The following is a 15,298-nucleotide window of genomic DNA, read 5'->3' as shown; positions in this document are numbered from 1 at the left end:
ACCTAGTTATTCATGAAAGTCTTACATTTCCCTTTGGTAGTTTTGGTGAACAACTTTGAAACACAACAAATATTTCACAGCAGCTTTTATATCTTTGTCTCTTATGCTATAGATGGTGGAATTCAGCATAAAAGTTGCTACCCCACAAAACGCACAAGGGAAGCCATTCTGTAGCTCATAAACTGACTTTCCAAAGGTCTTGGGACTTGTGTTTTGCAAATACAAAGAAAATGCTACCATAAAATGTAATCATCACAGTTGGATGAGCTGAGCCATTGGAAAAGACCTTGAGTCTCTATGTGGCTTAGTTCATTATCAAAATGGTACACAGTATGAACATGTAAGAGAAAAAGATTAGCAGAAGTGGAAGAATCAGAAAGGCCATATTTGATACCCTTCAAGTAAAAGCATTGAGGGATATGTTGGTTCATGCTAACTTGAAGGCAGCCAAGATCTCACATAAGAAATAATTAATCATGTTATTCCCACAGAAGGTCAATCTGACAAAAAATGTTTGTACCTTTTTTGATAGATTACAGCAGAAAGCCATGACATAGAAGCCATGAGAATACACATCCTCTTGCTCATAGTAATGAGGTATTTTAGAGGGCTACAGATGGCCACATTAAGTGGGTTGCAACCTTAAGTACAGGATACTCCAACAGCAACAAAAGTAACAAATATCTTATTGTTACTCGAGGGTGAAAGTGTTTCAAAGCATTGATAGTCACTTACTTTTAATGGTACTTGCACCTAAAATAAATACCAGGACATTGAGAGTGTCTGTGCCAGAGAGTTAATATGTGAAGACTTATTTAGGATAAGAAACAAATTTGGAAGGAATTTTCATTATTGAGGATGGATGCTCTGAGTTTCCCATACAGACAACTAAGTCATTCCCTAACTTAGTAAATCCCAGTGGGAGAACAATGAAGAAGGAAAGGCATTCAACAGAGGCTGGAAATTCAATGTCAAATATTACCAGAATGGCTCAGATTAAACAAATCTATGGGGGCGGGTGGGGTTGGGAACTTGAAGGATTGGGGGATGGCTGGAGGGGAGAGAGTACTGAAAGAGAGGACTGGAAGGGGAAGCATTTTGGGGGTCAGCTAGAAACCTGATGCAAGAGAAACTCCCACCAATCTACAAGGATGACCCAAGCTAGACTCCTAGCAATAGTGGATACGTAGCCTGAACTGGCCACCTCCTGTGATCAGATTGGTGACTACCCAATTGTCATCACACAATCTTCTTCCAGTAACTGATGGAAACAGATGCAGAGACCCACAGCCAAACATTAGAGCTCAGGAAATCTTGCTGAAGAAAGGGAGCAAGAATTGTAGGAGCCAGAGGGGTCAAGGACGTCACAAGAAAACTCATAGAAACAACTAACCTGGCTCATAGGAACTCACAAAGTCTGAACCAAGAACTAGAGAGCCTGCATGGCTTGACCTAGGCTCTCTACATATATGTGACAGCTGTGTAGCTTTATCTATTTTTGGGAATCCTAATAATGGGAGTAAGGGCTGTCCCTAACATTTTGGCTGGCTCTTGGGAACCTATTCCTCATACTGGGTTGCCTTGCTCAACCTAAATACTAGGGGAGGTGATTAGTCTTACTGCTACTTGATATGCCATGCTTTGTTGATACCCATGGGAGGCCTATCCCTTTCTGAACAGAAACAGAGGAAGAGTGGATGGGGGTTGAAGAAGAGGAGGGGGGTGTAGCTGGAGACTTTTCTCTCCAGCTCCCGCCAAACCCTGGCAGTCCGATAGCACACTTACAAAATAAACATACAGACACTTATATTATTTAAACTGTTTGGCCTAATGGCTCAGGCTTCTAGCTATCTAGTTCTTACAGCTTAAATTAATCCATTTCTATAAATCTATACCTTGCCACATGGCTCATGGCTTACCGGCGTCTTCACATGCTGCTTGTCATGGCGGCGGCAGACAGTGTCTCCTCCCACCTTCCTGTTCTCTCAATTCCCCTCTCTGTTAGTCCCGCCTATACTTCCTGCCTAGCCACTGGCCAAGCAGTGTTTTATTTAATGACCAATCAGAGCATTTGACATACAGACCATCACACAACAGGGGGGATTGGAAGGGGAGGAAGGAGGAGAAACTGCCCTTGGGATGTAAAATTAATTAATTAATTAATTAAATACATTTGTTTGTTGACCTAAAGCTCAGAATCTCTTTCCAGTAAGTTTAAAGTGTATTTTCATAGGACAGTCATTTCCTCACATCAAACTAATGTGCATACACTGCAATTAGCATCTGTCCAAGGGTGAAGTTAATTATTGATTAAATAGTAATAGACTGCTCTTACTATTCCTATGGAAGACCATTTCTTAGAGCCACTATCCACATATGCAGTGAAGAATTCTTAGAGAATAATATGTAGAATGTATAGACTGTCTTCATTTATTTTATTCTATGACTTTGGAGTTGTTTTTCATGAGGATTAGTGGTGCTGTTTTTGTCATGTTGTCAAATGACTTTCTAAATATTTTTACTTGTATTTAGTGTGGTGCCCTCAACCTTGTTCAAAGAAGCTTCTTATTGTTGTGAGTAGTGGTTAATGTAAAGATTTTTAAATGTGCTGAGATTAAGGACTATGAATGCTCAGTCATAGATTAGACATCTGTGTCAATCCCATCTAAGGCTTCAGGAACATCACAGGCAAGGGAATGGAAAGGATGTAAAAGCTGGAGGATGAGGAGAAGTACTTTGGAATGCTATTCCCTGAACATGACATGGTTCATAGCAGCTGTAAAAGATCTAAACAAGATCAAGCCAGTTAAAAAGTGTAGCATGGAGGAGCAGGAACTCCTGAGGATCCACCCCTAGCTGAGGAGTGGATGGATTTAGCAGTTGATGGCTACTGGGAGAGAGAGAGTTATTTTTCTCCAGAAATGTGGCCATGGGTAGGCTGCCCATGCCTCAATGTATGACTCCATACCCATGTGCATAGAGAAGTACTAACTGAAATCATTGGGTTATAAGAAAGAGGACGTGAAGTTGGGATGGAGATGTGATAGGAGAAGTTAGAAGGACGAAATGAGGAGGATGAGATCAAGACACATTGTGCACATGTATGAAATTTTTAAATAATAAATTAAAAATTAAATATATTTCACAAAGGAAATTTAATTCAAGTAATTATTAAAAGATAATAATGAAAACAATGATCTAGATTTTATGAATGAAATAAAGCACATGTCCATTGTGAATTACATATTTTTCAGTGAGGTTTTTAGCTTCTTTTCATTATTTCTGATAGATTAATTTCATGAAGGATGCCACGATCAACCATTTTTGCAATAAAAAGACATATAAATAATAAAATAAATAAATCCACAAGATAAAAGCAAATCCCTTAAAGACAAGAAAGAAAAATTAACTTAGATTGAATAACCAAAGCATAAATTTAGATAGTTAGTATATTATTTAATTATGTTGCTTTAGGAAAGTCTGCTAAACTATAATGTATATGTTAATGCTTTTATCATGAATGTGCTTTTCCAATATATGTCTCAATTACCGTGAAATATTTGAATTCTGAAAGACAATAACTTACTCAACATAACAAAAGTAGTACATAAAAACATATATGACTCGCCGGGCGGTGGTGGCGCACGCCTTTAATCCCAGCACTCGGGAGGCAGAGCCAGGCGGATCTCTGTGAGTTCGAGGCCAGCCTGGGCTACCAAGTGAGTTCCAGGAGAGGCGCAAAGCTACACAGAGAAACCCTGTCTTGAAAAACAAAAAAAAAAAAAAAAAAAATATATATATATATATGACTCACAAACCCTGGTATGTGTTCATTAAAGATGAAGGAACTATATCAAAGTTATTTTTACATCAAAAGATTACAGAATAATAATTAAAGAAAATACTTCAAATGTGGGAGGGGGGACACAGGTGTTTGACAGAGAAGGGAGGGGTGCGAGTGATGTACATAAGAAGGTACAAAAGTCTCAAAAATTATTTAAAAATAGATCATAGATGTGCAGTACTGACAGCTAAATAACATTTAGTAAAATTTCTACAGATGGATACATGGAAGTGTAAGTGATGATATAATATTCTCAAGGAATTGCTAATGTTTGATTTAGGATTTCATAATAACAATGTTCCTCACTCATCAGCAGCACTAAAAAGTGACAAGATGCCACATGAACTTTGAACAATGTTCTCAGAGGATAGCTAGTTGAATAATACAGTACAGTCTATGGATCCAGGATTCATGTGGAGATATAAATTGTGATACACCTTAATTATGGACCAGAAGTGTGATTATCAAACTTGAGTGATATCTGCCCATGTCTGACAATATCCCTTTCCTTCTGGATTCAGAAGACACTCATGCAAATAGGAAGCTTTATCCTCTCTTTGGAAGTGCCTTCATAGAGAACTGAGAGAAGATAAAATGAAGACATTCAACAAATTAGGGGAACTGTGAAGCTCTTCATCTACCTTAAGACAAGAAGAAAGCATAAAAGTTGTTCTTTTTTTGTCAGCATAAAAATTAGAAGCTAAAGCAGCTACCAGATGTCCACTGTGAGGATGCAGAAAAGGCAAAAGCTGGCAAGTGGATGGCCCTGGCCGGTTGCCCGTGTTTACAGGTGAGTGCCAGTGACCCTTGATTGAGAGACACATACCTGGCAAATGAAGTTAATTACTCCTAACACTACTGGGTCCTCCAGCAGGAGTGTTATTTAATTGGAATGTTAATCATCTAATGAAGACATTCATGTGAAATTCAACAATGCACTGTAAAGTTATCACCGACTCACTAGATACATAGTCACCCACAAAAATGTTTAACATAGACCGATATGCTTGTTTGTGTCCAACACTATTTTATACAACTGAGTGTAAAGGGGGAACTATTGGCCATACTTACATTGTTGCCAACTTTGTGTATCAGTTATATGGCCGAACCTAACAGACCAACTCCAAGGAGGATAATCAAGACAAAATAAATGTAAGATCGAATAGCAAAGTGATTGCTGGCTTTATAAACGAGCCTATAGGAAACTCTTCAGCATGCCCAGACAAAAGCTTTGGGGTTACAACAGCATCCTGGGAAAACTGACATTTGAGGTCCAAAGTCTATACTCAGTGAATGAACAGTTATTGTACAACACCACTGTTGTACAAGCTAATACTGGCAGAAACATTCTAAAACACAGTTCCTCAAAATTGGCCTGGGAGCAGTTTGAACTAGTTCCTGTTTCTCCTTCTGGGTCCTGAAATGTCTTTATCCTGGACAATTATGGCCTATATCTTTGTTGAAGCTCCTTGAGAGTATTATACACTACAGTGACTCATATGTTCTGTATAAGGCCCAACAGTGCACAAAGGTGAAATGTTTAATTTTAAAAACAGGCCTGTCTTGAAATTTAAAAAAAACAATCAACAGACAGCCTGAATTATCACACAGCAGCAATACACTGGAATGAGAAATTACGTATTTACATGGCTCAAGTGTCCTTGTCCTGGTGCAGTCTTCCGCAGCTTTATCCCATGACTCTAGCATCAGGAACATCACTTCCATCATGTATGTTCCAGTACTCAGGAACTAGTCTTAGCATGTGGATTTGTGTTACTTACTATACAGTCATACATACTGACATCTACTGATGTAATCATACTATGCATTGCTGTATAATTATATACACAACACATGAATCATATGTAATATGATTATGAACAGGACTTCTGCCTTAAGATAATCAGGAGGATGAAAATAAGTGAGTATGGGTAGAGGAAGACTGACCGGGTTCTGGTGATTAGATATGCTTTATAATCTGCAAATAGGACTTTATTTCTTACTCTGCGGTGTGTGTGTCTTTCTGTGTATGTGTGTGTGTGTGTGTGTGTGTGTGTGTGTGTGTGTGTTATACATGTGATTTTGGTGTCTTTGCATACGTATGTGTGGATGTACACTCCCATGCACATATTGAAGTCAAAGAACATTGAGTACCCTTTTCTACTACTCTCTGCCTATTGCTTTAAGACAGGGTTTCTCACTGAACCTGGAGCTCTGCTGCTGGCCACAAATCCCAGTAGCCCTACTGTCTCCCCCTCCCCAAGTGTCTTTGTTATGGGCTTGTGTGGCCATGCCTTTCTCTTTTAAGTAAGTGCTGGAGATTTGTTGCCTCATATATGAGGAACTTACCTACTTAGTTACCTATTAAGCCATTATCCCAGCCCCTATAATTTTTACTCTTTAGTTAAATGTTTCAAAATGAACACTTCCAAAAGAATGTTTAGATAATAAATATAAAAATATTTGCTGTTCTTTCTATATATGTGCCTACACACATTTACAAACATGTGCATGCATATAAGCATGTGTATGTATGTATGTATGTATGTATGTATATATACATACATATGGACAGAGATGGAGGGAGTCAGAAGCATACATGTTTGTGTGTTTGTATGTAATAAGAATTGCTTTGTTTGGGTATTTTATCTTGACGATTTTTGTTTTGAGGGTTTTTTGTCTCTTTGGGGTTTTTCTTTTGAGAAGGAAAGAATATGAAGTTGGGTGGGAAGAAGGTAGGGAAGATCTTAGAGAAGTTAGGAAAGGGGAAAATAAAATCAAAATAAATTGCATCAAAAATTTTTAATTAAAAAAGAATTGTGTATGTATTTAGAGAACTCTTAATCATGTTGAAAATAGATAATATGACACTTGTGAGTGTAATTTAGGTTCATTTTGAGCTATTCTTGTCAGTTCTTAGAATTTATCCTATAAAACATGTACTACACAATTTTAAAAATTATTTCCAAGTCATCATCATACTCCTACTGATAAAGACATTAACACAGTAGATATATGACTCATAGCCAGTAACTAAAACTCTAAAAATGACATCATTGGGATACAGCTATAATTACAACCTTTTTATATTCTTGGAACCTCAAAAAATATTGATAAATGAATCAAAATTAAATATACTTTGCAACCTGTTGGAGATATTTGATTTTCTGGAAAGAAGGATTTATTGATGAATCTGTACATTCTCTAATCATTCAGTAGCACAAACATTCTCAGCTAAATTAAGCCATATCGCACCCACTTATGTTCACCTGTATGATATTTTAACAGATGCTGTCTTCCAACACTTCTTCAAAGTTTTTCACTCATGATACAGATATATAAATATATAAAATAAATATACAAGTAATCATTTATTGCTAAGTCATAAAGAAATCCATATTTCAATAATTATTTGATATAAATATAATTTTACCCTTTAATTGAGCTTAAAAATTTGTATACTAGTGAGATGGAATGCTCTTGTTTATTTTTACAGAAAAATTTAAATCTTGAGTGAACATTTGATATAGGAGGATGTAGATTCAACATTTTTCAGACTTGGTTGATATTTTGAATTTATAATCATCAATGTAAGAGCACTGATTTGGAAAAATATACATTAAAAATAACAGAATTATTTTTGATACATTTAAAAATTGTTGAAAATCTCTTTTAAATTCAAGCCAACACTCTTTTAATGTTTATGAAGAATAGATCACTGTATGGAAGACTAGCAACTGCAGCTTCCTTGCCCTGGCTCTTTACAGCCTGATTGCTTGCATAAAGACCTCCTACAGAGACTACCTAGCCTGTGCTGTGCCTAATAAACACTCTGGAGTTCCAGGTTGGGCACTTAACCCGGGATCCCTGTGTGCATCTGTGTGTCTGTGTCGGATCTCTCCTCTCTTCATTCCAGCTTGGGTCTCTCCTCTCTTCAAGCAGCTTGGGACTCGGCACCAACAAGGCTGAAAAGAAAAAATCTGTGAAATAAAAATATTGCAATTGACAGTATATAATATTCTTGTTCTGTGGTGAGACAACATGCTTTGTGCAAAGTATGCATGTTGTGTGTTTGGCACAAAGGCACAGTGAATTCATATAATGAGGAATGCAAAAGCTACCACAAACAATTCAGATCATTTCATGTTTGATTTTGATTAACTTTTGGTCACTGGGTACTTAGAAACCTTACACTTTTTACAACTGTCACATTCAGTGATTCTCACATTTGGGGTTATAAAACACAGTTTAAGAGGAATCAGAGTGAGGGCTGGCTGGAGAGATGGCTCAGCGGTTAAGAGCTCTTGATTATCTTCCAGAGGTCCTGAGTTCAACTCCCAGGAACCACATGGTGGCTCACAACCATCTGTAATGGAATCTGACTCCCTCTTCCTGTGTGCATGAAGACAGAGCACTCATATACATAAAATACATGAATAAGTAAATTTTATGAATATTTCATAAAATACATGAATAAGTAAATCTTTAAAAAATAAAATGAAGTGGGGTATGTTCTACCTAATAAAATCCTGTGTCTAAATTGGTGACATTCTTGAGAATTGTGACAAAAACTTAAATCAGGTGGGAAGGGTTTGTCCAAACAATAGAAATGTTTTCACATGCTTAAAATCCTGTAATAGTCAAAAAAGTTATAGATGGGCCATCAAGAAATCTCAGTTAGAAAAGGAGCAGCTGCCAAGGCAGATGACCTGAGCTTGACCTCCATTGCCTACATATTGGAAGGAAAGAACCAACCTGTGCAAGTTGTCTGACCTGCACACACTTTATTGTACATGTACTCCCCCACATAAATAAGTAAATAAATAAAATTAATTTTTATTAACAAAGCTAACGATAAAGGATTAGAAAGGATGGAACAGGAATCTGTTCTGTGTAAGGGCTTTGACAGAAATGTGTCACTGGGGTCCAACCAGAGGTATCTATAGGTTCTTTACAGTAACAAAAATCCATCTCCAGAGCGACAAGAGAAGAAGACATCATTTATGAGCAAACCGTTTAGATGCAAACCTGGACCACCTGGAGGTTAGCTTAGCACAGAGTGGAGTAATTGAGTGGAGATGTGGAGTGATGCTGCCAAACAGGAAAGAGAAAACCAAGCAGGAGAGTAAGTTCAATGCCCAGCTCTCACAATGAGCAAGAGCTGCTGGTGAACCTGGACAGTGTGGCCCAAGTTTACTCTGTGCCCGGATTGCTCTTCTAAATAAGTGTCTACAGGAAAGGACAAACTCATGCTGGATTTATTTTGGAGTTTCAACTCATTTGAAAAATAACGGTAATTGATTTTTTCTCCCTAATCACTCAGGAAGATATGAAGTATTTCTGTTCATTTTTGGCTATGAATATCCACCCTCATCTCTCTTCTAGACTACTTCCTCTGCCAGTCTGCATCCTTGAGATCTCAGCAGGCCTCAACCCATCAAACCTGATGCCAGTGCTTCTTCCCTAGCACTCCAAACCTTAAGAGGCTCTCAATCAGAACCTCCTGCCTTGGTTTGAATTTTAAGGTTGTGTTCTTTCACTGGGGGCAGTACAAAAACTCCTCCCACCACTCGTTCTCCACACCCTCATTTCTTCTCCTGACCTAATCTCGTCATATAGATGTGCACATGGAAGGTGTGATTGATAATAATGGAGTGGGTACTAGGGGCATATATCTGGCTCTAGTAACTAATAATAGCTCTGAATAAAAGATGTGTTAAGAAGCAGTAACTGCTCCCCCCACTTGCCCCTTGCCACCTGTGGCAGGCTGGAGAGCTGACGCAGCCCCTCACCAACTGCAGCACTACTTGGGAAAGTGAGCCCTGCACCTAGCCTGAGCAGCATAGTGGAGTTTACCCCTCCTGGCAGGGGCACAGATGAGCCTGGATGTAAACATGGGAGATCTGCCTGCCCCCATCTGCCATAAGGTGGTATGAGCGAGGGAGAGATGCTCTGTTACCCCTCACCACTTATAGGAGGTGGGAGAGCTGGCCCTGAGGTCATACAAATGGGAGAGCTGGCCCAGCACCTCACCAGCTGCAGCACTCGGGAGAACAGGCCCTGCACCTCACCTGGGCAGCACAGTAGAGCTGATCTTGCTGATTGGGGCTTAGATGAGCTGTTTTGTAGGGTGTGAGCTTAGGAGAGCTGGCCCAACTACTTGTTTGTCATATGGCAGTGGGTAAGGGAGAGATGCTGCCCCCTTGCAGCCCACAGCAGGCAGGAGCTGGCCCCTGGGTCATAAGAGCACGAAAGCTGGCCCTGCCTCTTATTAGCTGCAGCACTCAGGAGAGTGGTCCCTGCACCTTACCTGGGCAACACAGTAAAGCTGGACCTGGCGGTATAGGTTCAGGTGAGCCAGCTGAGGGCGTGAGAGCAAGAGAACCAGTCCCATCCTTTACTGCTTACTGCATAGGGTGAGCTGACAAGGCAGAGAGCTTGCCCTGGTGGTGAGAATGAGGGAAAGCTGGTGTACTGACCAACCCAGCAACCAGCCAGGCTCAAAAGCAAGGCTATGAGTTGGCCCACCCCAACATCCACTCCATCTATGATCTGCTGTAGCACATGAAGGGGCCAGTCCTATAGATCCAAAGCTGCAGGATCTCCACAACACAGGATATCCAAGAGGAATTCCAGTGAGGGCCCAGTATCAATGGCGTAACAGAAACCAGAGGCTTCAAACCAGACCAATGACTCATTGCAATGAACACTTGCAAGTAAAGATGTATGGACTAAAGGGTATACTATGTGACTCACTGTGTCACACTATAGCTTTCATAATGAGATTTTTCTTTTTCTATTTTTTCTTTTCTTTTAAATTTTATTTTGTTTTATCTTGGAGGGAAATTGCAAAGGGATGGCAAGATGAGAGGGAGCTACATGCATGATATGAAATCTATAAAGAATCAATAAAAAATTAAAGAAAGGAAGGAAAGAAGAAAGGAAGAGGGAGGGAGGAAGGAAGGAGGGAAGGAAGGAAGGAAGGAAAAAGAGTAACTACGATTCCCCACTACAACACCTAATTCACTTCTGAAATATAATGTACTACGATACTGGTCCTAGTAGTTGTGTTTTCCAACTTACTGAAATGTCAAATGACACTAGGAACTTTACTTGTTTATCACTAGCAAGTTAACCATGGCTTTGAAAGAATTAATAATCTAACTAAAAGTTGATTGGAGTTTTGGGAATAAAAATATTTGTACCCTGGTCTCTTTGCTTCCCAAGTTTGGGTGTAGTCATCCCTCTGTGTTTCCATATAGCCCACTGGAAGCATGTACTTCAAATATCATAAATAATACAATTATAATGGGAGTCATGGTATTTGTGAGATCAAGATCAGTTTGAAGCAAACTATAGTCCTCAGTAAATCTAGCTGAGCATGACTAATAAAGGAAAAGAATAAATAGATATCTCCCTAGCCAATAATTCTCTTTTTTAATTTTATTTTTTTAGATTATAATTTAATTACAACATTTCTTCCTTCATTTCCTCCCTCCAAACCCTCCCATATATCCCTACTCACTCTCTTACAAATTCATGGCCTTTTAAAGTAATTGTTATTGTATGCAAATATACATATTTATATACATGCTTTAATAAGTATAACCTGTTCAGTCTATATAATGCTACCTGTATTTATGTTTTCAGGGATGACCATTTGGATCTGAACAACTGAGTGGTGTGCTCTTCCTGGGGAGGGCCACCTCTCCCACTCCCAGATTTACCAAGTTGCTTGTAGTTCTTTGTGAAGAGTGGAGGCCTGGTGAGCTTTTCCCTGTGCAGTTTGGCATGTTTGTTGGTGACCTTATTTAGCTCACATCTGGGTAGTCATTGTATTGAGATTTTATGGGTGTAGCTTCTGACATTACTAGGAGATGCAATTTCACAGCAAAATCCCTGATCTTCTGGCTTTTACATTCTTTCAGCCACCTCTTTGGCAGTGTCCCTGAGCCTTAAGTGTGTGGGTGTTTGGTAGATACATCCAATGAGACTTGGCTCCACAACTCTGCATATTCATTGGTTGTGGTTTTCTGTACTGGTCTCCATCTATTGCAAAAGAAAGCTTTCCTTAATGAGGAGTGATAACTATATATATCTGTGGATACAAGGACAAATGTTATAGATCGTTGTTAGAGACTGCTGGTTTAGTAAATTAGTGGTTGTAGATTCTCCTCAATAACTAATTTCATTAGCACTGAGTAGTTAGCTTGGCTTCTAGAACCAGGCATGGCCTCCCTTTTGTTGAATGGGTCTTAAGTCCAATTGGAGAACTGTTGGTAACCACCAAGGTACGTGTGCCACTGCTGCAGCCCTATGGTTGTGATGCATGCTGGTGGTTGTTGTGGTTCATAGGCATCACAGCAGAGTAGGACTGTTGGTTGTCTCCCTCCTTTGGAAGCTTGCATAGCACTTTCTGGTACCATGAAAGCTAGTCCTCAGGGAGGGGGCATTCAGGTCAGTTTCAACTCAGGGGTTTCTGGGCCCTATTTCTGAAGTGCATGATGTCTTCAGCAGTAGGGACTTACCTTCCATCAATAAAAATCAGAATGTTCTCACAGATTTACCCTGAGTCAATCTCGTGCTTGTCACACAAAATCCTGTGTTTACTGGCATCCTTATTGAATGTACTTTTGTTTCAGTATGTACTTTACAGCAGCTTTAACATCCTTATTCCTCAAGCTGTAGATAATTGGATTCAGCATGGGGGTAACTACTCCATAAAATAAAGAAATGATCTTATCTGAAGTTTGGAACTTGTCTTCCCCAGTCAGATCTTGGGATTTGGGTTTTGCATACATAGAGAAGATGGTACCGTAAAATATGACCACCACAGTCAGGTGGGCTGAGCAGGTGGAAAAGGCCTTGCGTCTCCCTGTAGCTGAGTTCATTCTCACGATGGTGTGGAGGATGAACATGTAGGAGAAAAAGATGACCAGTAGTGGAAGAACCAGGAAGGCCATATTTGATATCACCATGGTAATGATATTGAGAGATATATCAGCACAAGCTAGCTTGAGGACAGCTAAGACCTCACATGTAAAATGGTTAATAACATTATTCCCACAGAAAGGCAACCGCATGGCAAGGGATGTCTGCACGAGTGAATTGATTCCACCAGAGAACCATGATACAGATGCCATTGATACATACACTCCTTTGCTCATGATGATGGAGTATCTCAAAGGGTTGCAGATGGCCACATATCGATCAAAAGCCATCATGCCAAGAAGCAAACATTCTGTCGATCCCATTGCAAATCCGAAGAACATCTGCACTGCACAACCAGAGAAAGTAATGTTTCTTTTCTTTGAGATTAGGCTCACCAGCGTTGAGGGAACAGAGGAAGTTGTGTAGCAGATATCCAGGAAAGAAAGATTGCCCAGGAAGAAGTACATGGGTGTGTGGAGACGGGAATCAAAGATGCTTGCTATGATCAGAACACCATTTCCAGTTAAAATCACTAGGTACATAGCCAGAACAAGAGCAAAGTAAATGATCTCAGTCTTTGGGTATCCAGCAAGACCCAAAAGAAGGAATTCGGAAACAAACGTCTGGTTATTTTCATCCATGCCATCCACTTTCAGCCATTATTAGAAGACCCACCGTGAAACAAATCCAATGCCCCCAAACAAGTGGTACAAAGTACCTGAAAAATCATTGTTAATGTATTAGAAAGAGTTCATTTTTGAATCTCTGACATTAATATCTTCAATAATGTGTTATTAGAATATAGTAAAATTGGGCATTTTGGAAGTACACTTGACCATTGCCAACATATGACTATCAATATCAAACACACATTCAATACTTTCTGTTGTTGAGAATACTTTATTCCTAAGTTTATGTTTCCTAAACCCCTGTTACCCACCATATACCTGATTTCTTCATTTCATCTGTCCTAATAAGTAAGCAATGGAGAAGACACACAAAGCAAAAAGTCTACTCAAAAACACTGGCATATTAGTCAGCAATTGACAATAGTAAAAATATTATAGCAACTTTGACTTTTTAAATAATATTTTTTATTCCTGATGTAACAAACAGTATTAGCCCTTTTAATAGTTTTTATCAGTATTTATTCACAAGAAACTAAGTGGTGTAAGCTAAAATTTAGCATCAGATCAAAAGCATAGCTGTTGTCTTCACATTTCAACCCACTTTTAGCATCTTGTATGATTGTTCCTATGACAAGACCATTACACAGACATGCTCCACAAAAATGTGATAGAGAGTCTTGATAAAGCATAACACATTCCTTTCTTTCTTCTGCAGCATGAGAGTCCATCTTGGTGATTTACTTGTTTAAGTCAATTTGACGATAGTAATAATGTAAGGCTTAAATGAATGCAGAGTTGGTGAACTAAATATTTCTGATTTGCTTCTGATTCAAAACCATTTCCTTTTGACACATTATATAGACTGATATAGCAACCTTCAGAAATTCAAGAACAATAATTCTCTTGCATTTTATAGACAACTCTAGATCTACATAATGTTAAATACTAAAATATTATTTAAATATTTAAGTGCAGAATCAATTTGTACCAATCTATGAAAATGTTTTTAGAATGTTGTTCATAGACTACTTTGAAGCCAGTCACATTCCAAACACAATAAGGGTAAATGAAGGAATAAAGGAAGGCATTGTTATCGTGGGGTTGACAAGTCTACTTATAATACACGAAAAGTACATAAAAAGATATATTATGGATGCTTATATATTGTATCTTAGGTCCAAATTGTACATTTTCTGAGAAGGTTGATGTTTATGAGAAATAAATCATCAAGGGAGACTCAAAGAATCATTTTGGACATTCTGAATCTAGAAACATGGAAAGGATCAGATGGGAATGAAAAAGAAAATAAAATGGGCAAATGTAATGTGAGAAGCTGAGCCACAGTTAGGAGGCAGATTGACTGGATATTCATTTTATATGAGGCTGTCTCTGTGAGGATGTGATGGCAAACAGATCTGGGAAAGAAGTAAATGGGGACCATAGAAAGCCCCTGACAGCGGAGGAACTTGGAACTACTACCGGTTGAGAGCTTATCAATAGAAGGAAAAAAAATGGGACAAGTCAGCTTGTGGCCTGACTTCAACTATCCCCTAACCCTAACATCACATTATATGATATTATGAGTCTTAAAATGGAAAGTAATTAGGAGACTTGAGCTATTAAATCAGTAGAATTGTCACTGATTGCTGAATAGATTATAAAAATCACTCTTTCTGTAATCACCACTAGGTTTGACTACAGTAAAACAATCACAAGATGCAGCCCTGCATGGGTGACTAGTTCAGAGAATTCCTCCAGCACATGTGACATATGTTGCTCTGTGTTAGTAACTCAGAAAATTATTAAGAAAATATTCTTAGGAGTCAGACATCCCACTAAGTAGGACTGCTCTTTGCAATGAATTAATTTTTAATACTATTCAACACATTTAAAT

General features: G+C 38.7%; 1 protein-coding gene across 1 annotated transcript; it reads right to left on the bottom strand.

The window, feature by feature from the left end:
• Positions 1 to 8,750: 8,750 nt before the first annotated feature.
• LOC128096622 (olfactory receptor 13C3) lies at positions 8,751 to 13,593 on the bottom strand. Its single transcript, XM_052716405.1, has one exon. It carries the CDS (start codon positions 13,414 to 13,416, stop codon positions 12,463 to 12,465), a length of 954 nt encoding a protein of 317 aa, XP_052572365.1. The 5' UTR covers positions 13,417 to 13,593; the 3' UTR covers positions 8,751 to 12,462.
• Positions 13,594 to 15,298: the final 1,705 nt, after the last annotated feature.

This window comes from Peromyscus californicus, unplaced genomic scaffold (genome assembly GCF_007827085.1).
Source record: "Peromyscus californicus insignis strain IS unplaced genomic scaffold, ASM782708v3 Scaffold_5__1_contigs__length_169319896, whole genome shotgun sequence".
Lineage (NCBI taxonomy): Eukaryota > Metazoa > Chordata > Mammalia > Rodentia > Cricetidae > Peromyscus > Peromyscus californicus.
The sequence above is the reverse complement of the archived record's forward strand: the minus strand, read 5'-3'. Positions and strand labels throughout refer to the sequence as shown.

What these genes read in the sequence shown, in the direction of transcription:
- LOC128096622 (XM_052716405.1), bottom strand. Translation starts at nt 13,416, where the DNA reads ATGGATGAAAATAACCAGACGTTTGTTTCCGAATTCCTTCTTTTGGGT.